Source organism: Carassius gibelio, chromosome A25 (genome assembly GCF_023724105.1).
Source record: "Carassius gibelio isolate Cgi1373 ecotype wild population from Czech Republic chromosome A25, carGib1.2-hapl.c, whole genome shotgun sequence".
Taxonomy (NCBI): domain Eukaryota; kingdom Metazoa; phylum Chordata; class Actinopteri; order Cypriniformes; family Cyprinidae; genus Carassius; species Carassius gibelio.
In genome coordinates this window covers 9,515,126-9,538,642 of record NC_068395.1, presented here as the reverse complement: position 1 = coordinate 9,538,642, position 23,517 = coordinate 9,515,126, and the positions used below count along the sequence as shown (strand labels likewise).

Genomic DNA, 23,517 nt, shown 5'->3' with positions numbered 1-23,517 from the left:
TTTCATGGTTAATTCAAGCATGGCACTGCGTCATTACGTCACTTCAGTAAACATAAAGAAGTTGTCCATGTGAGGATCCTGCACATGGTGGATCGTTTATAGCCTTTTCTCACAGCAGCCAGAATAATTAAATATATCATTGTGATGGTGGATTGTAATCCAGAAAGGATTATGTGTTTATAAAACACATGTGAATGAAATTAAATTATATTCCAGTTATAAATGTGCTTCTGATTACAGATAGCACAGGAAAATAGTTCGAAGGGAGCTTAATGTGCTTTTTGGGTTAAAATAATTTCTTAATATGAAATCCAAAGAGTATGACAATTAGATAAGGCTGTGCAGGAATTGAAATCTATACGCTAATACACACTCCTACTCATAGTCACCCATGCTGATGTTGTTAACATTAATCATATGAGAATAAAGTATAACAATAATAATTTGAACAGTTTAATGTGATATGAACTAACCGATCTTTAGATTTAATAACCATTGTTAGCGAGATTTATGGTAATGATTTTTTTCTCAGTAGGTCAGATTAAACGTAGCAGACTTTTTACTTGTTCAGATGGCAATTTACAGTGAAAATTCTTATTTGGGTCATAATCCAAACAATAGGCTAGAATCTGTGATTGCGAAGTACAGTAAATATCCTCACCGGTGTGGTGACTGACTGCCACACATACTCTTCAGAACATTAGATTCATCTGGAGCTGCGCCGACTCACAACCCACGCAAGATAGAAAATTCAACTAACAGCTGCAATTCAGGTTTTCAAACAGAGATGGCAACAAAGAGGCAAACGCACGGACTGCAGCTTTAAATTAAAATAAGAATTGTTATTTATTTAATTTTAGTTTTTTATTAATAAAAAAAAAGCTCTTTAAGAGAAACATACACTGATGTTTACTGTTCTCCGAAGATAGGTTTATTCTTTTATTATTATTGGGATCTGGTGCGATATTTGTCATGACACTTGCCTTTTTTACAAAGAAGACTAAGTCATGAGTTGTTCTGTTTGGTGGCACTTACTGTGGTTGTTTTCACTCGGCCTCCTGGCTGTGCACATGTCCAGCCCGTTCCGTTTACCAATAGGTCACAGCCTTCATCATCCAAACAAGGCATCATCTCACACCACTGTCTACTCCTGACAATGTGTGCTGTGTAAAGAAAGAGGAAAATGAACATGAAGAGGAAATTAAATACATGAAATGGTATTTTGCAGCATATTTCACTTCCATAAGGCCAAATATTTATTTCCAAAATGTGCCACTTAACATAGAGTGGGGCTTATCATAGCGTGGTCCTTTTTTTACTGTGGACTGACTGGAATGTTTTAAGATGATTTCATTGGTGCACCTGATGGGCAAAAGAATTGCGATAGAATAGTACTTTACATAGTAGAGGAAATTTGTCTAAATAAACTTGTTTTGTTATTATATATTAATGTCATGAATGACAAGTTTAGTAAATAAAAATAAAATCATATGACATAGACCAACATAGCTTGTCTTATAGGAATTCCCATTAATGCATGAAATTCAGGAGGTCAAGACATGGTAAAATCAGGACATTTCATGCAAGGCAAATAGCAATGAAAGAGAGACACTCCAGCAATTGGCCTAATATCCTAAGCTTTTCTCTTTGAAACAGATCGCAGGGATTTTTTTTTCCTGAGGTAAGATTGTTTTTGTACTTAATCAAACATAAATGTCTATTTATAATAACTAGGGCACCCTTACATGTTCATTTGCATACCATGACACCCCAATTGGCCCTTAGAGAGAGGAGGGGAAAAAAGGGAGGGAGGAATGTAGGGAAACTTGAAAAAATGAAGTGGGGGGGGGGGGGGGTAGTACATTTGTGAGTGAAATATAACCCAGGGAAGCAAAAGTACATAAATATCAGGGTGGCAGCATTTGTACGTTTGGAGGAAGGCTAACAAAGTGCTTGGAGAACAAGTAGATACAAATGGAACCAAAATGTCATCCGCACCAAAGGAAAAGGCACGTTCTTAAAGGTAAAAAATAGTTGTAGAGATGCCTTCCAAACTCAAAGTAGTTTGTTATGTAGTGAATGTTTCCCTCACAGCATCTACTCTAGGGACTAGCTTCCGCTACTAATCTCCAGCATTAGTATTCACTGTTATGCCCTGGGCCATAATAAAAGAGCCTTTCATGCAAATTCGGTACATCTTCATTCTGTAGGCATGATTCACAAAAACGTAGGTTGCAGCCATTGGCTTATCTATGTTTTAAGATTAGCATGCTTTTCAACACTAGTCTTATACGTAGTGTTTTTTTTTTTCTTCTAAAAATATTAATTCTGGGTTGGGTGTGGGTTGGTTGGCTTAGCTGGTTTCCTCTTCCAATAAGTAAACAACAACACTTGTCTTGACAAAGGACTGTTGCATGCTTAAAATAGTATTTAAAAAAAGGTTGTGTCTTCTTATGTGGCATAGATCAATCTATCGATCCATCAGTAGATAGATAGACAGACAGACAGACAGACAGACAGACAGATAGATAGATAGATAGATAGATAGATAGATAGATTAAATGTAATTGGATGGAGGTATAAATAAATAGACTGGATTACAGTTCAAGATTTTCGCTGCAAGTCTATGTGATTTTTGATAATACTCTATGGGAAAACCACATGTCAGTTCAGAAGTAAAGTAACAGTATCTTGAGTCCAACTGAAGGACATGAAAAGCTGGAAAGCTGTAGAAGCCATTACATTTTATAAATGTCTGGTCTTGTGTTAGGGATTTGTCAAATTGACGTACTGTAATAATGATGCCCCCAAAACCCTTTATTTCACATTAAAATACTCCGCTATTTGGAAAACCCCCAAGATCCCACCTCTAACTCATTCTCTGCCTGTCTCGGGCAGGACATCGGATCACTCCGGCCTCCAGTGATGCATTACACATGACAGACAATCAACATTTGAACACTTTAAAGAAGTAAAGTCAACAAATCCACAAACAGCAGCCGAAGAGAGTCCTGTCAGCACATCACATAGTAAGCTCTCAGACTCTGTCTCTAATGAGCTGTCCTTCATCTCCTGCTATTGAGCATTGAGACTGTCACTCCATGGATCCCAAACAGATTATGACAGAGTGCACAAAGTGCTTCTGAATCAGTACATCAAAGAACTCTCTGAATTTAGAGTTTCTGGTCAAAGGGGCACAAATGCAGACCAAAATGTGACATTGCCCAGATAATGATTGTACTTTATGTAACTGATTCTGAATGAAAACCTCTTCTTTTCGCTTAACTCAGATTCACAATGCAAACTCCTTATTGTTAGATGCTGGAAATAAAATCTATTGAATTATAATCTGATTATTTGAAGTATCCACACGTTAACAGTTTGAAATTAGAAAAAGGCAAAACAAAGATCAAAATAATCCCTGCAATCAATTCTTGTGTGAAGATGTTCTTGCTCACTATTCATGCATCTCTCTTTGCTGCTGCAGACGGCATCTAAATTGTGACAGATCACTGGATACCTCCATTATCACACCTAAAATGATTTCGCTCTTATTCTTTTTTTGTACACGTAAAATATATGTGACTTTCAACTATGGCTCTGTGATTTACTAATATTTTATCATTAATCAAAATTATTCAATACAAAATTGCATTTTTTGAAGGAAATATCAGAGCTTGAAAGGCAGCACATCAATATCTAGTAAGTCTCTCTTCTGTCTAACTTTTTTTCTTTTCAAGATAAGCTTTACATGAAAATGACCGCACAAAACAACACTCTTCACTGCTTTTAAATAGATGCAAGAAAGAATATTAGAAGATATTCTGAAGATATTATAAAGAAGATATTTTGAAGAAAGTTGGTAACCAAACAGCCTTTGACTCTCATTGTATTTATTTATTTTTCAGTTTCATATATATGGAAGTCAATTGCTACTGTCAACTGTTTGGTTACCAACATTCTTCAAACATCTATATGAATATTCAAATTAAAAGCACATTAAAAATCACAAAATGTTGCTTTGCATTCTGAATATTAGATACCCTACATGCAAGCACTGTATGGTCAAATTCACATTTTTTTTTTAAACCTAAATTTGATTTTTATAATATGGTCTTTATGATGTTCTGAAGAAAGGAAGTTCCAGTCCTCAAGGCCCTGTCATTCCTGCCCCAGTTAAGACTTTAGCTGTGACTGATGACCAGTGTAGAGGCCGGACTCAAGATTTATCGGGACAATAAATGAGATTGGCTGCTCATTGCAGCGGACTGCGATTACTCAGACGTTTGGCACCGACGAGAACATCAAACATCTGTCTATACGTTTTTACAGCGAACACAGCTTGAGAATTCTATATGTTTAACATTGACAGTAATGGCACACACTAGTATTCAGATCAGCCCAGTTTACAGAGGAAATGCCCATAATTTACAAGTAACACATGTTGTTGGTTAATAATGAATTCATGAGCTTACATTTCAAACAGTTTCTAAGCCAGGCCCCTTCTATTCTTAATGTTAAGCCCCCCACTGTAATGCAATCAGTGAGGGGAATTTATGATGTAAGAAATTGGCTAATGAATTAGATGTGAATAACAATTAACTGTTTTGCATCTGTCGTTCTTACAATGCCATTACACCAGTATTGTCTGTGCTGCTGTTCACAAAGCTGCAGAAGCTTCTATTGCACATAAAATCAACTCAAAAACAAACATGCAGTACAATCAGTGGAGTGGGATTCACGAATGGACGAGTCTTATGAACCAGCTCTTAAAGGCGCAATATGTAATTTTTCTGCTTTAAAAATAGCAGAAATCACTATATCTATGTTATATATATTTTTTAGTTGTGTACTTACATCATCCCGACAGTTTCCACAAACTTTCAAATCCGGAGAAAATTATAGTTTAATTCGAAGACACGGCACGTTTCTTTATTTCCATTTTGTCGCCCATCTATGACGTCATATAAACTTTGACCCCTCTAGTTTATCTAACTTCCTGCGGAACCGCCAAATACAAAGCCGATCAGAAACAAAGATGAGACGCAGAAGAAAAAGTAGTAGCCTTTATCGAGACTATTATATTTTATATTATATTGTTTATATTCGTATTTAAACCTCAATCAATAACTTAGTTATGGATCATGATTATGCTTTGCCTGCGCGTTCTGTGAAGCGCAAACGCACGGGTGAAATAAATGACCCGAGATGGTTTTGGGACAAGAGAAGCAACAAGACACGGGTAAATATTGGAGTTGCATTTACAAGATAGAGAGAGCTTCGTGACAAGCTGAAACTACAGAGAGATGTCGAACTCGCTTGCATTCTGATAAACAGGTATGCATCCATTCATCTAACTTTATCTATCCGTATATTTTGTGAAACGATGATGTCTTGTGTAAAACGCAGATGGACTAGCTCTCATGTAAATCTACATTTGTTCTATATCTAGCTGAATAAAGTAGCTTCAAATGCAGTTCTCTAACTTGTTCGATATCATAGTATAACGTAATTATAATTATTAACGAAAGGCGGCCGTGTTTTTTAACATATATTACTACTAGCTAGATGGAATATTGATTTGATAGGGGTCTCATAATTCATATAGACGGGTTCATCGGGCGCACGGTCGTGTATATCGGTCTGGCTGCGGTGCCTTCTACAAACGCAGTTAAAGTTAAGGTGATGAGTAGACTGAAGTTGGGCTCAGGTGGATGTGCTGCAGGATGTGTTTCCCATACATTTATTTATTTTTTGAGACTCGCCACAATTTTAAAACAGATCTTTTTTCAAAAAGACTTCATTGAGTAACGTTGCGTACCGCACGTTTAATAATAATAATAATTCCTTACATTTATGTTTAAATATCAAAACGAGGCACAGGTGTTTTTATATCGCTGTATTTCTGAAGGAAGACTTGCATGTTATATGCCTGATAGCAGCGTGTGAGCGTACCAGCTCTGCTTCGTTTACAGCTGTTACTGGGGAAACATCTATTTCTGGCGCTTTATGTCTGTGCTTTAAGACATCTCCTGTTGGCAAATAATGAATTTGCATTTTCATTAAGTCCGCCTGATCCACGCAGCAAACATTTTGTTTGTTATCAAAAAATATCTTGTTATCAAAAAATATCAAAAAATATCTAGTATCTAGAGGGACTTGGCTGTTGTTATTGATTCTATTTGGAAGTCTACCGGAAGTTAAGTTATGTCCACAAAAGCGCTCATGCGCAGTAACGTTTATTTATGTTGTTGCAGTTGAAACCGTCTATATCTCTCCGTTCGAAAAGACGTGCTTGTCAAAATACTAAGTTAGAATGAGTGAGGAATGATAGGGAGCGACATGGCACGTGTTTCAATGAATAACAACTCCCATGAGCCTTACGCTCTTTCCCGACGTCATCAAAGTACGTCTTATGTTATTATTTTGATTGAGTGACCCCTGGTGGCCAAAAATTCCATACTACACGTTTAATGAATCTGACTCAAGTTACTGGTTTGAATCAGTCTGAATGAATCTGAATGAATCTGAATAAATCACTGGATCTGTCAAAAGCACATAAACTCGCTGGTTTGAATGAGTCTGATGAATCCTTTTTTAAATGAACAACAATGATCAATCAGTTTTATCGGTTACTGGATAAACATCTGCGCCAAGTTATTACTTTTAGTCATACTCGGCTAAAAATCAAGGAAGGAACTGATTAATACATTTGGATTAATCACCAAATGCACAAATATGTGTATAATGATATTCCTCCCCACCATAATTGATTCTAGAAAACAAAATGAAGGTATCTTTGTGAGAGGATGTTTGTGTAAAAGAGTCGAGGTGGAGTCAAGGCGGAGAGTCTGTGTTATCATGGGCACACCTGCAGACACTTAATCAAAGGGCATGCTAATTTTTAGAGCATTGTGGAAACACAGAGGATGCATTATATAATTAGTTTCTAGTGGGACCGCTTACATCAAGTCTCTATATTTATTTAGTGGGTGAACCAAATAACAATATATTTTGTGTCCAAAAATATATAACGCAGCATGCCAGCAATGCAACTTGTATTGAATGTAAACAATGTGAACACAACAATTGTAGATTTTGGTGTCCCCGACGTGATATTCCCCATATAAAGCGAGCTCCATCCTGACTCTGTTGTCTTGATTGATGGTGTAGAACTTCTCAAGCCACTCCCAAATGTTTTGGGAAGCCGGTATCCCATTTGTAATGCTGGCACATAGACAACCGCTATAGGAGCAGATGCTTTTGAATGGACTGTCTGAGGTCAGCCCTGACCTATCACATCCATCTAGGCTGTGTGACTAGGTAAACATTACTAATCCTTGGGCTGACATTCTGAATTCGATTGTGGAGTCAAAGATTTGAGATTACTGCAGGTGCTTGGTGAGCGGGACTTGATTATCTTGACACCTGGTTGGCGATCACCTTGTCTAATTGTTAAAATTCTCTCCTTCCTCTGACTTTCGGCATAATTTCCAGGGCATATTCCAGCTGTCAGCTCTCACCTCCCCGCTACCACCAGCTGAGGGAATTGGGTTCTGTTGCTGTCACTTCCCAACCGCTTCCAGGCAGAATCCGCAGTCCCTCTTGAGTCCCAACATGCCGCAGTTTAGCTTTTCCAGACTGATGCCATATTGATGGCAGATCTTTCCAGACCACTTTGATTTTGTTCTACATGAAAACTTCATGACGGTTTCATTTCCTGTTGGTCTGATGATAAATTCATTCTAATTGCCATGTCGACGTAGTTACCCAAGACGTCTTAACAGATTCCACAGAGCAAACGCGGCTCTGCTTTTCTTGTTACTCGTTCTACATTCAGGCGGTTTGCAGTTTGAACTGACCTGTTACTGTACTTATACAAGTGAAAATTTAATTATACTACGAACATGAATTAAACATAATTTCAACCTGGTTTCATGCCAGAGAATGTGTTTTTCATTTTTCAGTCTTATTCACCGATACACTGAATACAGTGTACAGGTTTATATATATCACTTTTCAAAAATTTGTGGTTGGGGAGATTTTTCTTTTTCTTTATGCTTTTCAAAGATTCAATTATTTGTTTAAAAATACAGTATAAACACTAATATTGTGAAATATTATTACAATTTAAAATAACTGTTTTCTATTTGAAAATATGTTAACATGTAATTTATTCTTGTGATGGCAAAGCTGGATTTTCAGCATCATTCCTCCAATCTTAAATGATCCTACAGAAATCATTCTAATATGCAGATTTTTTTTTATTATTAGTATCAATGTTGTAATCACAGCTTAATGTTTTTATGAAAATTCCTATGTCTTTCAAGATTCTTTAATACTTACAAATTTCAGTTTAATTCAGTTTGTAAAATGTCCTTACTCCCCAAAAAGGAATATTTTAATTTGAATTAATTTATTAATAATTAATATTAATTTAAATTCGAAAAATAAAATATATTTAAAAACCTATTTGAAATAACAATTAAGTTGTGTACATTTCATTTATTTAAAATGTTAGGAGGTGTTGCACCACGCAACATTTTTGATTAAATTTTAATAATGGCATAAAAATTTGTATTGTTTATGTTTTAAACTAGATTTTTCTCTTTTCACCACAGACACTCTTATTTATCACTGAGCCACATGTGATCAACAGTGTCATCTTGTTTTGTCTTCAGTGTGCTGAACACAAAAGTCTGCTCACCTTCCATCAGCGGTGCATGTTTTCTCAGTGCCTGCTCTCGTGCGACTAAAGCTGCCAGTCTTAGTACTAATACATAATGGCAGACACATTCTGGCTATTCTTTCTCAGTATCAAAACCTGTCTGATTGCCTGCCTTTTATCAGATAAAGCCACAGGGCACAGAACAAGATAAAACAGCAGTGTTGCCTCATTTGAAGAGATTGGGCTATATTTAGCAGAAGCTTTTATCCAAAGAAACAAAACAACTAAAGAAATCAATATTTCTTTAACAGCTTCAGACACAAAGAGTAGCAAATTCCACAAAATTAAAAGTGAGTGGGGTGCATAGTTAAACGACAAACAAGAGTTTGAAAAAAGATTGTCATCGTATGCAGGGGGTAAATTGTCAACTAGATACACTGAGATTTTATTTTTAATTCTTAAAATTATATCTGAAGAGCAGAATCCATTGGCTGCTATGAAATAACTGTATTTTTGAAAGGCCAAAGCCTCAAGACCTCTGCACGCACCACTGGAGAAATTGTATCCGGCTGTCTTGTTAGAAAATGCCAACATAGAGTGACTGATTTTCATTGTCAATTTGGTTTGTAAGCCATGAGACAATATTCCAATAACTGCAATAAAGAATTACTGAGGCACTTTTTTTCTGCTTGCATCGTTCTGTTTTTGCTCATTTTATGTTCGTAATCTTTATTGTTTACTGGATTTACTGTGCTATTTTGGCTTTTTTATAACATTTGTTCAGCCAAGGTTACTGATTGGCATGCAGTGTAGCCCACTACAGGTGATGTAAGGTCGTAGAAACATGGAGGACTGTGTCTTTCAAAAGCAATTTACTCAAGAACACCTACTTTCATCTGGCCACGGAGAAACTCCTACCTTACGAAATATGTCTTGAAATTACTCGGGTGTCATAGCAACAACTGAAGGCAAGAAGACATATGACCACATGAAGATAAGTGCAGGTCACGCTGAAAACCAGTCCACTTAAGACTAAAACTAAATTGAAGAAAAAGAGAACACAACCAATGTACTTGCAAAAGCTGTAAATGGCAAATATAATTGAAAGTGTCTCATCTGCTTCTTGGATACAGTACAAAAGCAAGCTGAAGTGAATGTAATGAAATAAATAGACCCTGTATTATGTATTTCCATTATGTTCACTGTGCAGCTGTACTCAAACACAAACTAACAGTGAAATTAACATGAACAAATGAGTCTAATGAGCTAGTCCTTTTAATGAATCACTCAAAAAAAAAAAAAAAAGATCTGAATCAGTCTGACAAATCCTTCACTTAATGAACTCAATGAATCTGTCAGAGCGGTTAGAAAACATCTGATTCACTAAAATAACATCTGACATACTGAACTGCAAGTCATGCCAGTCAAATTTTGAATAGTCCTTTTAAACACTTTTTTTTGGTGGGGGGGGGGTGGGTAACTCAAAATGAAACTTTGTGTATTTTAAGACTTTAGAAACTTAAGTTTGTTCATACACTCTAAAAACGGCTGGGTTATTTTTTAACCCAAAATGCTGGGTTGAGTCTGTTGGGTCATTTTGTTGGGTTATTTAATTTCTTTTTAAACACTTTTGGGTAGTTTCAGTTTACCAGGTGTTGGGTTAAACCTGCTGGGTTGCGTCGCTGGGTTGTTTCAGGTCAGCGCTGGGTTATTTAACGCGCCTTGAAGATGTTTAAATCGCTCCCCAACTGTCACTTTGGAAGAACAACGGGGCAAAGCCACGGCTTTCAACTGTTTTAAGGTAAGTTTATTTAATGTTTTCAATAATAATTATTTTAAATTGGCAGAATTATAACTTTTTTTGCAGCAACAATACTGTTAAACGTCTACAGGCCAACATTATTTACGTTAAATGATGAACTGTTTACCTCAAACAGCCAACCTACCTTACGCGACTCGCATAATCGTATTAAGGTATCTGAGACGACAGATTAATAAAGTTTTATTAAGTTTCAGACAGTGACTGATGGCTGAAATATGCGAATACCTGTGAAAATAGAGGAAAAAGTAGTTTCTGACACTGAAAAGCGAATTTGATATTTAAGTGAGTCAAATGAGTTCAAAAAGTGAATACGACTTTCTGCTCTAATGTAAACGCCTGCAGTTGTCCATATCGACATTTAAATCATACAAATTACGTACAATATAGTCGGACCGCAGGTCTAAAAGAACCAACGACCCAGTTCAAGTAAACCGGTTCAGTAATTCTCGAACAAAGTGATTCCCGGAAAAGAATCGACGTCTCAGGGCATTTCAAAGTGCGCGCACGCACAGCGAGTGACGCTGGCCGCGTTAGTGAAGTGATTTGATGCTTTTGTGGTTTATAAAGTCTTTTTACATACAAATTATAATTCAAAATGTGTTTTTTTTCCTGTCAGAAAAGCGCATGGATACATTTGTGAGAGAAAAACTCGTCGAGTGCAGTCTTATTGAGGCGTCTAACGGTAAGTTCGTGTTTATTATACATTTTACATAATTGTTTGTCTGTGGTAATCAACTAATGTTAACCCTCACGTAACTTATATATTTTTATTTCGTGCTATAGTTAAAGCTGCACCAGAATGTACCTAATTTATGAGCGTAAACATCATATATTAATTTTCCAGATCGTGTTTTTGACTTGTCCTTATCACTTTGGTACATCTATAAGTTTTTATATATGGACTGTTTTACCTACGTGACTTGTCATAGAAATGTCTGTGTGCGCGCATGCAGTGTGATCTCCCTTATCTGTGCCAGTGACTGTGTGTGTTTGATATAGCCATCATATTAACATAAAACTGTGATTTATAATGACTGGAACATCCCATTGATTAGACAGTTTGAAAGCACACCTTTCAGCCAATCACTATATCATATTCTGCTTCTGTAGACCAACTCATAGGTGAATTTAACTCCTAATCATGATGGGTCAATTTCATGATTAACTTCACACAGTTAATTGAACTGAATCACTGTTATTAAAACAATTTGTATTTTTTCTTTTTTTTTTTTTACTTTATTTTAAAGGTTGGAACAAACATGGAATTCCTTAACTGAGCAGAGTCCACAAAACCCCATCCAATTGTTGTGGCGATTTAAAAATGACAGCAGATCTCTCAGGCATTGATCATAATCAATGGACAGGTAAGGATATTCTGCACTATTTTCAAAAGGAATTGCAAATTGTATATTTAGTTGTATTTTTCCACATGTGGACATATACATTGTGAAATAGTCCAAACTCAATTGAAAAGCATTTGTATTTCAGATGCCTTACACAGAAAGCTGTCAATTTGTGTCAAGGGTGGGACTATACTATGGGGCGTGTTTGTATTGGGAGATATTTTGTAGTTTTTACCCCAAATCTCTCACTGTTTGTACTCTGATGCACGTCAGCAAACAACATTTCAGTTCTACTCTTATTTACCTAGCTGCATCTTACCCTATATTTTATTCCTCTGGTGAAAAGCATATGGTTAGTGGTGAATATTGACCAATAGTACCATGTGGCTCTAACGGTTAGCAGGGGATAGTAGCTGCATTTGGGGTAAAAATGACAGAATTATTTATTGTGTGAGGTGCCAAGAATATAGGGAGATGCACTGTCTGTTCTTTATCACACATCTCTCGGAGCGACAGCTGCCTTTAGTAGTGCCTTAACCTCCATTGTTCAAAGCATTTGCACAGTTGTCTTTGAGTGACGTCACCTCCCAATACAAACACTCTCCATAGTATGGTCCCACCTCTGACAAAAATTGACAGTTTTCAATGTGAGGCATTGGAAATTCAGATGCTAAAAATTCCATTTGAGTTTTGGCAGGTAACATGTGCGACACAGTGAAAAAACAGACATGGTAATTCATAAAACCTCATGTACTTGTTCTTATGTTGCATCTATGCTAACATTAGTCTGTTTCTCTCTTATTCCAAGGTCACCGTAGCCACCCGTATCCAGTACGTATCCAGACCAGATGGAGATCATCATCTAGAAAGGACCTCTACATCCCTGAAAGACAGCGGAGACCAGGACAACTAGAGCCCCAGATACAGATCCCCTGTAAAGACCTTGTCTCAGAGGAGCACCAGGACAAGACCACAGGAAACAGATGATTCTCCTGCACAATCTGACTTTGCTGCAGTCTGGAATTGAACTACTGGTTTCGTCTGGTCAGAGAAGAACTGGCCCCTCAACTGAGCCTGGTTTCTCCCAAGGATTTTTCTCCATTCTGTCACCGATGGAGTTTTGGTTTCTTGTTTTTCTTTAGTTGGGGACAATTAATATCAAGCGATATCATCCACTTGATTGCACAGAGGGACGATACATCACTGAATCAATGACGAATTGACTTTAACTGAAAACTGAGTGTTTACTTTTGTCCCTTTGCATTATTACACACTATTTTCCTATTTAATACTGTAAAGCTGCTATGATGCAGTATTTGATCAATATGACAGGCTTATTACTCATAATACATGGAAAATACAGCTACAAACTGACTTTGTTTTTCCATTTGAAATTTGGCAGTCACTGCATTCATGAAAACTGAAACCGTAATTTTTGTTCAGTGTTTTTGAAACAGTGTTTTTGTTCAAGATTTGCAATTGTGTTTGGATTGTCACAATTTGTCACATGTGGAAAACGCAATTGAAAATATAATTAGCAATTCCTTTTGAAAATTGTCCTTCCATAGACAGGCTCTATAACGGAGTACACTGCTCTCAGGTGTAGATCTTTGCTTCAGAGCTTAAGTGTTTGACAATAGTTCACCCAAAAATGAAAATTGTCACTAATTATTCACCCTGGTCTGAAAGCTCTCGAATATCATCGAAAATATCTTAACTTGTGTTCTGAAGATGAACGAAGGGCTTACGGGTTTGTAACGACATGAAGTTGAGTAATAAATGACAGAATTTTCATTTTTGGGTGAACTATATGTTGAACTACCCTAAGCAGTGCACATCCCCCTACGTAGGAGTCTTTATATACTTGATATAAATTTAAGGACATCTTTAAATTATTTTACATTTAAATTTAAAGAATGTTAATTGTCAATGTCATTTCACTGTGTATTTAAATAGCTAAAAATCTCAAAATGTAATAGTTAAACAGCTAGACACAGGTCATTCAGAAATAATTTTCTTATTTATTGCAACTGTATGTCTGTGATTTTTATTTATTTATTTTGCATTTGCTGGAAACAAAAAAAGGGAAAATTCCATGTTGTTTGTCATTGGTACAAATTTTTTAATGTCAGATGGCATTAAAAATATTTTTTAACAGTCTAAATAACCTGTATTCTTCATTATTTATTAATCCATGATTGCTTTGTTAAGCAAAAGTGAAATTATGAGAATAACCCAGCAAGAATAACCCAGAATCATAAAAATGCAAACCCACAAATGGTAAAAATGACTCTATCTTGGGTTTTCTCAATAACCCAGCATGCTGGGTTAAAATGTGTAAACCAGCATGCTGGGTTACTTTAACCCAGCATGTGTTCTGTCCAATATTTACCCAGTGCTGGGTTGCCAATTGGGTTATTTTTAACCCAGCCATTTTTAGAGTGTATGACAACCTGTAGTCAAGATTCACCTGTCATTTGTTTTATTGCAAAAGTCTGAAAACAAACATACAGCACAACTAGCATTATTATTCATGAATGAATGACTATAATGAATCAGTGCCTTTGAATCACTCAAAAAGACTTCAGTCTGACAAATCCTTCATTTAATTAACCCACTGAATCTGTCAAAATGGCTATTAACTAGGGCTGGATGATTAATCGAAAAATAATCGAAACTGAAATTCAGAACCTCTAACCGACTTAATTTTCCCATTTCGGTTATTTCGTTTTTTTAATCCTGTTAATACTTCCCCCTTAAAAGCATACTACCGTGACTCTGCCCCGTTCAGTCAGTGCCATAAAAGCAAAACACGGAGGTGAACGCCGGTTCAACACATAGCGATGGCGTGCGAGCGGTGAGCCTTTCGTCTTCACTAAACTTCGTCAGTTGTATTTGTTTTATGGTTTGGACATTCAAGCGCTTAGATGAATGGATGTGTATTATTATTTCGAGCTCCCATGTTCGTGCAGCTGCATTGTGGCCCGAAAACTCATAGCTGTGAAGATCGCGCACACAGAAGAACGCAAAAACTAGTTGTCAGCGCTGTCCTGTAATTTATTACTAAAGTAGCTTAGAATCTCAAAACTTATTATAGCATATTTTTCTACTTTTGAAAAAACTATGCAATTTACAACTCATAGCTTCACAATAATATAGAGACAGTAATTCACACACACAATCACTCGTAGGCTAATGGTACTGCGCTATCTTTATCTGATCTTTATTTTTCTCTTACACCGAGCAATAATCTAAAAGAAATGTTACGAACATAGATAAAATAACTGCTGATAGTGAGCTATGATGTGAGATCGCGCTTTCAATAGGAAAAAATATCCCACCTTTAATAGTCGATCTCAACCGTCTGGCTGAGACCAGTCTAAAAAAATTCTTAGGACAGTTGACAGAAAGCTGCTGCATGTCGTCATGAAAGCCCATCATTTTCACGTGTTATTAAGCCTTGTCACTTGCCAATTTAACCATTCAAAAAACTTTAAAGCATTCAAACACAAGATGCGGAAAAGCTGAACTGAGCACCTGTTTACTCGTGCTGTGCTCGCTGCACATGCAGAGAGAGAGAGAGAGACGCTTCTCACAGACAGTAACACTGAACTGAGCTCTCCATTGCGGAATTACTAATGCAACTTTTTCACACCACAGACTGAATACTATTATTCATTGATTGGTAATTGGCCAACGAAGTATTGACTGTTGTCTGAAGTTTTGTTTGATTGAAATCAATTACATATCTTTCTATCAAAGTTATTTGTTAGTTAGTTTTCTAAACTATAGCATATAAACTGATAATGTGAGAAATGTTGAAGTTGTCTGAATACATTTTGGTTTGACTGTATGTTTAATTTTTACAGTGCTATTTTACATTTAATTATTCGGCTTCTGTACCTGGACACTTACAAACTTGAAAAAACGTAAACACTGTGTAAATAGCACAAACAAATAAACAGAACGAACATACAAATTAAACACTTTCAAACAGGGCCCACTGGTACAACCTGAACCAGGGACCCGCTGACCCCAGCTACAGCACAAACCTTGTCAGTGAACTATGAGGGCAAATCGAGGTAATCGAGGTAAAATGTTCCATTCATCGAGGTTTCGATTTTAGGCCATAATCGTCCAGCCCTACTATGAACATCTGATTCACTTACAGAACACAACTCTTTCAGTCATGAAAGTGAAGCTTTGTGTATTTAAAAATTTTAGAAACTTAATTTTGTTCATATGAAACCCTGTAGGTGAGATTCACTTTGCAGAAGATTGATACTTAACAAAAACAAATGTACACAGTCTGATTCACTGATTCACTGATTTAAATTACTCCAGCGAGCCAGTTCTTCTAATGAATTGCCCAAAAAATTAATTACTAGTTTGAATCAGTCAGATGAATCCTTGATCTAATGAACTCACTCAATCATTAACATCTGATTCACTGAATGAACATATGATTCGCTTACTGAACCACGACTCAGTCATGCTGGACTCGAAATGTAGATTCGTGGATTTAAAGATTAAAGTTAAAGAAGTTTTTCCATTTGACAACCTACAGTCAAGATTCACTTGTCATTTGTGTTTACAGAAGTTTGCAATTTAAACAAAACATGGCAGCTCGGAGCTAATCTCACCAACTCTAAATTTCCCCAGTGTCCGTCACCTCGTAACACATTCCACACACGTGACCTCAGGCACTGATGAAACCTGCAGCAACATCCCAAATCCTGTGAGTGACACTTCAGCCACACTCACTGAGCAGCGTAATCTCACGGATCAGACTGGAATCTGAAAGCCCCAGCAATGGATGCTCTGGTGGGCTTAGAGGCAGTGGCACCAAAGCCTGGATGAGTCCCACCTCAACCCCTCCTCATTCTTACCATCCACACATGCTGGACTGGCTCTGGTGGTGCCGGCAATCTGGCCCTTCCTGCAGGCACACCTGGCCGTCTGCCGGGCGATGGTCCTCCTTGGCTGACTGCTGTCCCTGTCCAGAGTCATGATTTCACATGTACCCGCCGCCAGCTGACCTGAATGAAGGACAAAGAGTTTAGAGAAATGTCAGTTGGGCTTTTAAAACCACCAGGATGACAATCAAATCTTTACGAAAATGTGAGTGGTGCTAAATTCCCTGCTACAAGGCTGGAATGATGTGGCTGGTTGCCAGGGTGTTGCTAGGTGGTTGCTTTCATGTTCTGAGTGGTTTTTAACATGTTTCTCTTTGTGATCATTAGGGTTTCATGGGTGGTTGCTGGGTGGTCACTTGCCCTAGTCAGTAATTCTAGTTCCTAAATATGGCTCAGGTCTTGGGCTGTATGATTAATCAGAATAAGGCTACAAATTATTTAAATAATTGCAAAGCTAGCTATGAGGTCACAGATGTCCAGTCCTCTGTAAATTTGACTACTTTTTTTCATTTAAAACACATCATGTCTGAATGTATAGCTAATTCAGTTTAGACAGTTTGGTAGAATTTTTTGTGGCCGTGGTGTGAAAATGATGGAGAAATAAACATGTCGCTGCGAGACGCTGGCAGAGTGAACGATGCTTGAGGGAGTTGTGATAGATGACGTGGGCGCAGCCTCCACTGTGTTGCCAGATCCAGCTAATATATGCATCTTCGGCCTTATCTTTTCCTCTTAATTTGACACTTAGAATATAGCGCAGGTACTAGAGGTGCTGTGGGTGCTGCAGCACCCCCTGCTGACAGCTCTTTCACTGCACAGGAATTTAGGATTACACCACTTGAATTTTTTTCTACGTTTTCAATTTTTTCCACATTTGTTCATAAAATTACTCTTAAGATTATTTGGTTATTATATGTTATTGACTTTTGGATCAGAGAGCTGTCCATCACTGCCTGATTCGCTGCCTGTTGTAGCCTCAGAATTTGGTAATGCTCAACACCATTGGTTTGAAAACACTGTCTGAGCTTTGAAAAGCCTTTTTACCACGCCAATAAAGCTATATGAATCTGAATTTGCCAGTCGCTGATCGGAATGCAGATTTTTTCAGATTGAAGAAGGATACATTTCGACCACAGCCCGTCTCTGTGCACACTCAATTATAATTTAAAACAAATATTTATTTTTAAAGACTTTCATGTGTCTCATCGCACTCAAGCTAATTAACTAAATGTTTTCTCTGTGTCCAGATTTGTCTGCAATAATAATAACTGACACTTCAAATCAACATTTAAATGTCTACTTTAACTAAAATTAGTCTTTAATAATGTCTGAAAGTAATAAAACTAATGTGCTTTATGTCTTTCTTAAGTTTTCTCTCAGCAAATGGTTTTTATATATATATATATATATATATATATATATATATATATATATATATATATATATATATAGGGCTATACAGCCATCTATTTAGAGCAACTGGAGGGTGAATAAATGATGACAGAATCTCCATTTTTGTGTGAATGGTCCCTTTAAGTCCCTTTAAAGATGCAACATACATGAGTAGGGAACCTCTGGTAGTAGTAGTATTGTGTTCTACTATATGTGACGAGTTGGGAAAGGCTGAGAGTCATGGCTAGTAGAGTTAATGATAATGCGCGACACCTGCGCCACTCATCGGTCTCGAGTCCCACAAAGGAGCTCCGGAAGGATAAAAGGAGGAGTGACGACAGTAACTGCGTCTCATTTCGGAGGCTGCGTCCTCCGGATGTCACATTTGAAGGCTGCATACGTCATCGGGCAAGTCTCATTTAAGAAAAGTAATCATAATAATATTGACTGTTAATCCTTGTGATGTTTAAAATGCTATAGTTTATTTTTTACTTCGCAATTTAACGGTTACTTTTCTTAAATGAGACTTCCCCCGATGACGTATGCAGCCTTCAAATGCGACCTCCGGAGGACGCAGCCTCTGAAATGAGACCCAGCAAGTGAAGGACAAGAGAGGACCAGTCCTGGTGAGCGGCGCAGGTGTCGCACATTATCATTAACTCTACTAGCCTCGCTCCATTCCCACGGCTCTCAGCCCTGCCCAACTCGTCACACTGTACAATATGTCAGAAATGAGTACTCAAACTAACATCTTTTGTAAACATTGTGGATACAAGTCATACATAATTTGCAATAAATAAATAAATGTTATTAACCATATTATGAAAAGGAATTATGAACTTGCGTCTCCAATATAAGCACCGTAGCGCACCGTATGTGTAACTAGCCCACAGCTTTGACAAAATAAATGTTTTTTTTTTTTTTTTATGGTGCTGAGCTGTTAGTTTCCCTACTAATATTGTAGACTGAGGCATCACCCTTGTTAGCAGACTGATGGGGACCAAGTTCTGCTGAAGCTGCACAATGCAGTCATTGTTCAATGTTCCTCTATTATCCTGCACCTGCATAAACATGAACCTACATACATGCTCTCATCAAGCCAGTGTAATATGCTGGATATGGACCTACAATGATGAATCATAGTAGTAACATGTCAGCAGAAAAAAAGCTTGATGAATCAGGGTGGGCTGCAGATCTTCCAAAATCCCCACCATAAGTCCAGACAGATAAGCGGTGTACAACCTCTTGAGAGAGTGCTTATGTTAGGTGATGATTAAGCCAGCGCAAGGACGCCTCATCACCCCCAACCCCCTTACAAAGAAAAATGCTCATGTATATAATTAGTTTATCCATTGCCAAGCTTTCAACAGGCAGTCAGTCACTGGTCATGTTATTACCTGCAAGACAAAAATATATACATCTAACCACTACCACTGATCATGTGAGTGCACAAGCTATCTCTCTTAGGAATCAAACTGATTATTAGTTTTGTTATCACCATACATCAAGTAAGCAATTTCAAAATTTCAACCTTAAATAAAAAATAGAATAGATTATGATGATGATAATGATAACAACAAAACAAAACAAAAATCTTAGGGCAAATAATAATTATTTAAAAAAAAATTGACAATAATGACAACTATCATTAATAGTGTTAATGTATAATAATAAAAATATCAATAATAACAAAGAAATTAGAATAAATAAAATAAGAGATAAAAGCAATATTAATAATTTATTGTTTTCTTTCTTTCTTTATCCCTTGATGTTCCTGCATTTTTTTTCCACTGTTTCTGTAGCTGTCTGATAAAACATGGATTTGATTCCCAAAAGTTAAATACCAAAAATAATAATAATAATAATTGTTTTTAACTAAACACTAAAATCAAACTAAAAAGGTCATAGATGTTATTAAAATTAAACTCCACAGCCAGAAATTAAATAGAATAAAATAAATCAAAATAAAGTAAACTGTTGACTGGGGAGGCTCGAGTTCCAGTTCAAAGTAAAAAATGCCACATAAACAGATACAATCAGTCTGAAATGATCAAGGATATTAGTAAAAGTAAACTAATGTTCATAACATTGTAATCCAAACCCAGTAATAAAATAAAACGACTAAATCAATTCTCTCTCTTAACAGAGGAGATAGGAGTTCTCCAAGTTACAGTACGTCTCATAGTTCTTCAAGCACTTTTATCTCAGAAGATCAAGGAAAATTTGATTCCTTGTGATATGGACGCTTTAAACCCCATCTACACTACAGATAGAGGCAATTACATTCACTACAGAAGAAAGCGTCCAATCAGAGAAGTGTGTCTGAGTATTGCAATCATTAGCAGTATGTAGTCTGCGAGCAACTGTGATATATTGTGGTCGTGAGTGACATATGAAGTGTTTGTCTGTAGCACATGATGGAGTATTGCATCTTCTTGGCTAGATACAGAAGTTATTGACATGTAAATGTTCCTGTATCCCTGTATATGTATCCAGCTCAAGTTTGATCTACAGTGTGTGGAATGGTTCGTCTGACCAAACATGCATGAGCTCCACCACAAACGATGATGGATGGCGCTTCCACCGCCACAGACGCGGCATCAGTGCAGAGCTACTGAACCTAAAAGCACATCTAGCCAGATTGGTTTGGTTTGCATATCTGTTGTCTACACATAAAAAAATACAGTCGGTGTCTTTTTTCTTTCTTTTTTTTTTAACATGTATGAGCATAGCTGGAAATCTTGTTTGACACCGGCGGCTAGAGAAAAGAAGACATAACTTTCAGAAACACATGGAGTGCTTGCTCTCAGCCCATCACCGATTCATCAGGATGTGAAGCAAGCCCATCGCCTTTATTTACACCCAATATTTCAAACTACATTTGAAACTGAGACAGAAATATTGCGAGTTTGTCGGAGCTGCCAAAATAAACACAAAAGAATTTGAAGGCAAGTTCTCCAGACGATCCTTATTGCAAGCATCTCCCGTCATAAAATACCAAGAGAACTTTCAATTCAATCTATTTTTGGCCAACTCAGTTGCTGGAGCGCTTCAGTGATTATTGGAACATTTTCAAAGGGTGATTTGATTTTTTTTCACCTCTCGATCTGTTTTTCTCTTCTCCAGACATCATTTCTCACTCTTCTGCTCTTTCTCTCTCTCTCTCTTCGCAAAATCAAAAATCAGCATTCCTCCGAGTTACAAGAATCAGAAGGCATTGGTCTGGTGTCTGCTATAATAGCGGTACGTCTGCTTTCTCTCTCTTCAAAGACTCCAAATGGAACTGAAGCTCTGAATACAGTGGAAAAGTTGTTATGACAGGCCAGATACCTCAGCATTACATCATCACAGAATATGATGCGAGCGCGACTGGCAGGAAATGAGAGCGGCGATGTGGGTGGAAACTCCTCGTTATCAAAGTTGCTCTGAACTGAATAATGTATTCTTCTCTGATTCTGCAGACGTGGGACATGGAAGTGAAAAATAAATGTTTATGTACAGAGGAATCATTTTGGATGTCTTGCTGCTTTCTTTTTCTCACAAAATACATGACCCTGCCAATGAAAACCCAACGGGAAAGTAATGTTTTGTGATTTACTGTTTACTATATAAAATCATCCTTCATAAAGATGTAAAGAACATTCTGCAAATTTGCAAATCTATCTTTCATCTACAGTTAAGAATGAATTGCGAATATAGAAACTGTTTCAAAATGATTTTCTACTATTGAATTGTCACCACAGTCTAAAAGAAATGATGACAAAATAACCATACAGTATATCAAATGCAGGAATTATTTAGTTTTTTCTGATGTTGCTAGCTAATAAGGCAAATTATCTAAAAATCACACAGCTCTGTTATAATTTGTGTGACAGAGATAACATTATAGACACATTACATAACATAAATACAGAAAATAAAGTAACTGAAAACATATTTATACAGTATATAACATATTTCTTATATACCACATATTAAAGGTTTGAGGTTGGTAAGATATTAGATTTTTATTTTTGAAAGAAGTCTCTCACCAAAGCTGCATTTGTTTGTTCAAAAATACTGTAAAAATTTAAGGTACAGTATTAATAATATGTATATGTGCTAATTTTGTGCTGAATAAAAATTTCTTATTTATTATTATTGAAAACAGTTAATTATTTGATAAATAGGAAGTTCAAAAGAATAGTATTTATTTGAAATATAAATCGAATTTAATGCATTTTTGGTAAATAAAAGTATTTATTTCTTTAAAATAAAAAAATTACAATTAGCCAGAGTTAATTCCCTTTTTTATGTAAACCTAATGTTGGTGACACAACTGCGAAACCTTATAAATATATATTTTAATTTCTTTAAGAGCCAACTTCTATTCAAATTAACTTTTCTGACAAGAATTTCTTCTTTTAAAGATACATTTTTCATGTCAGGTTTTTATAAACACTTTCGGTTTTAGGTGGTGAGTCACAATGGAATTCTGTCATTTTAATGTAATAACAAAAGGGTAAAATGGTATTTGTGTCAAGAACCTTACAGTGATCATCTCTGATTAAAATAAAACTTGCAAATATAGCAACTTGCAAAACTGTTGGACGGGGAAAAAAAACATTATTTTCCAGTCCTGTCATGTTTGACAACACCCAGCCCTTCTCTCTCTTTCTCCGTGGCGCCCTAGAGGTCAGCCCCACTCCAAAGCTTCACCATTCATCTCCAACTTCAGCCCCAAATAGGCCGTAATGACTTGGCTCTGATAGACGCTGGAGAGAGAGGAGTCCATAGAGCCATTCATGGAGGCTAATCAGCATGCCAAGAGCAAAGCCTGGCTCTGCAGTGACTGAATGCAGACTGTGAGCACCCCTCCTTTAATCTCTCACTCATTCATTCGGCCCTGCCGTGGCTTTAGGACAAACCAGACACTGCCTTATCTGCTGTTTCCCGCCACCTTACCTTGGCCTCCTCCTTTCCTCCCTTGCCCTTTTTTCTCCTCTTCATCCCGTGAGTCAGAGTAAACAACCATTATAGTGTTAGAACATTGAGCTAATTTAGAGGAAAACACAATTAAACACACTGAATGGGAGATAGAGGTATTAATAAAGCGGGTTCACCCCAGGACGACCCATTATGACATAATTAACGCAGCAAGAATGCTAGTCGACACTTTGCTAATGGTCACGGGGCCATAACGCTCTGATAAGCTTCAGATTTGCTTGCATTGTTCTGAAACGCCTCTAAGTGCTGCAGCTTAGACGTGTTGAGCGGCGCAACTCGTGATAGATGATACTCCCCCCCTGTCTGTTTAAATAGCCCCGCTGACAGCGAAATGTCTGATTCATCTCCAACCTCTTCGAGCGCTCTCCGCAGGATCTCCTGTATACTCCA

General features: G+C 37.0%; 1 protein-coding gene and 1 long non-coding RNA gene across 4 annotated transcripts in view; one reads left to right on the top strand and one right to left on the bottom strand.

Annotated features, from left to right (window-relative positions):
- LOC127947272 (chemokine-like protein TAFA-5) overlaps positions 1–23,517 on the bottom strand; it is a 44,656-nt gene that overhangs the window by 1,628 nt on the left and 19,511 nt on the right. For both annotated transcript variants that reach the window (XM_052544277.1, XM_052544278.1), the window contains exons 2-3: positions 16,723–16,872; positions 1,036–1,163 (exon numbers count right to left, since the gene is read on the bottom strand). In XM_052544277.1, coding sequence (XP_052400237.1) covers positions 1,036–1,163; positions 16,723–16,872 — 278 coding nt within the window. The remainder of the gene's footprint in view (positions 1–1,035; positions 1,164–16,722; positions 16,873–23,517) is intronic.
- On the top strand, positions 10,206–14,275 carry LOC127947275 (uncharacterized). Of its 2 annotated transcripts, XR_008151258.1 has the most exons (4): positions 10,206–10,469; positions 11,107–11,172; positions 11,738–11,854; positions 12,642–14,275. It is a non-coding gene; the product is annotated as an uncharacterized LOC127947275 (long non-coding RNA). The 2 variants fall into 2 exon arrangements; XR_008151257.1 differs by lacking the exon at positions 10,206–10,469 and having other exon boundaries at positions 10,663–11,172.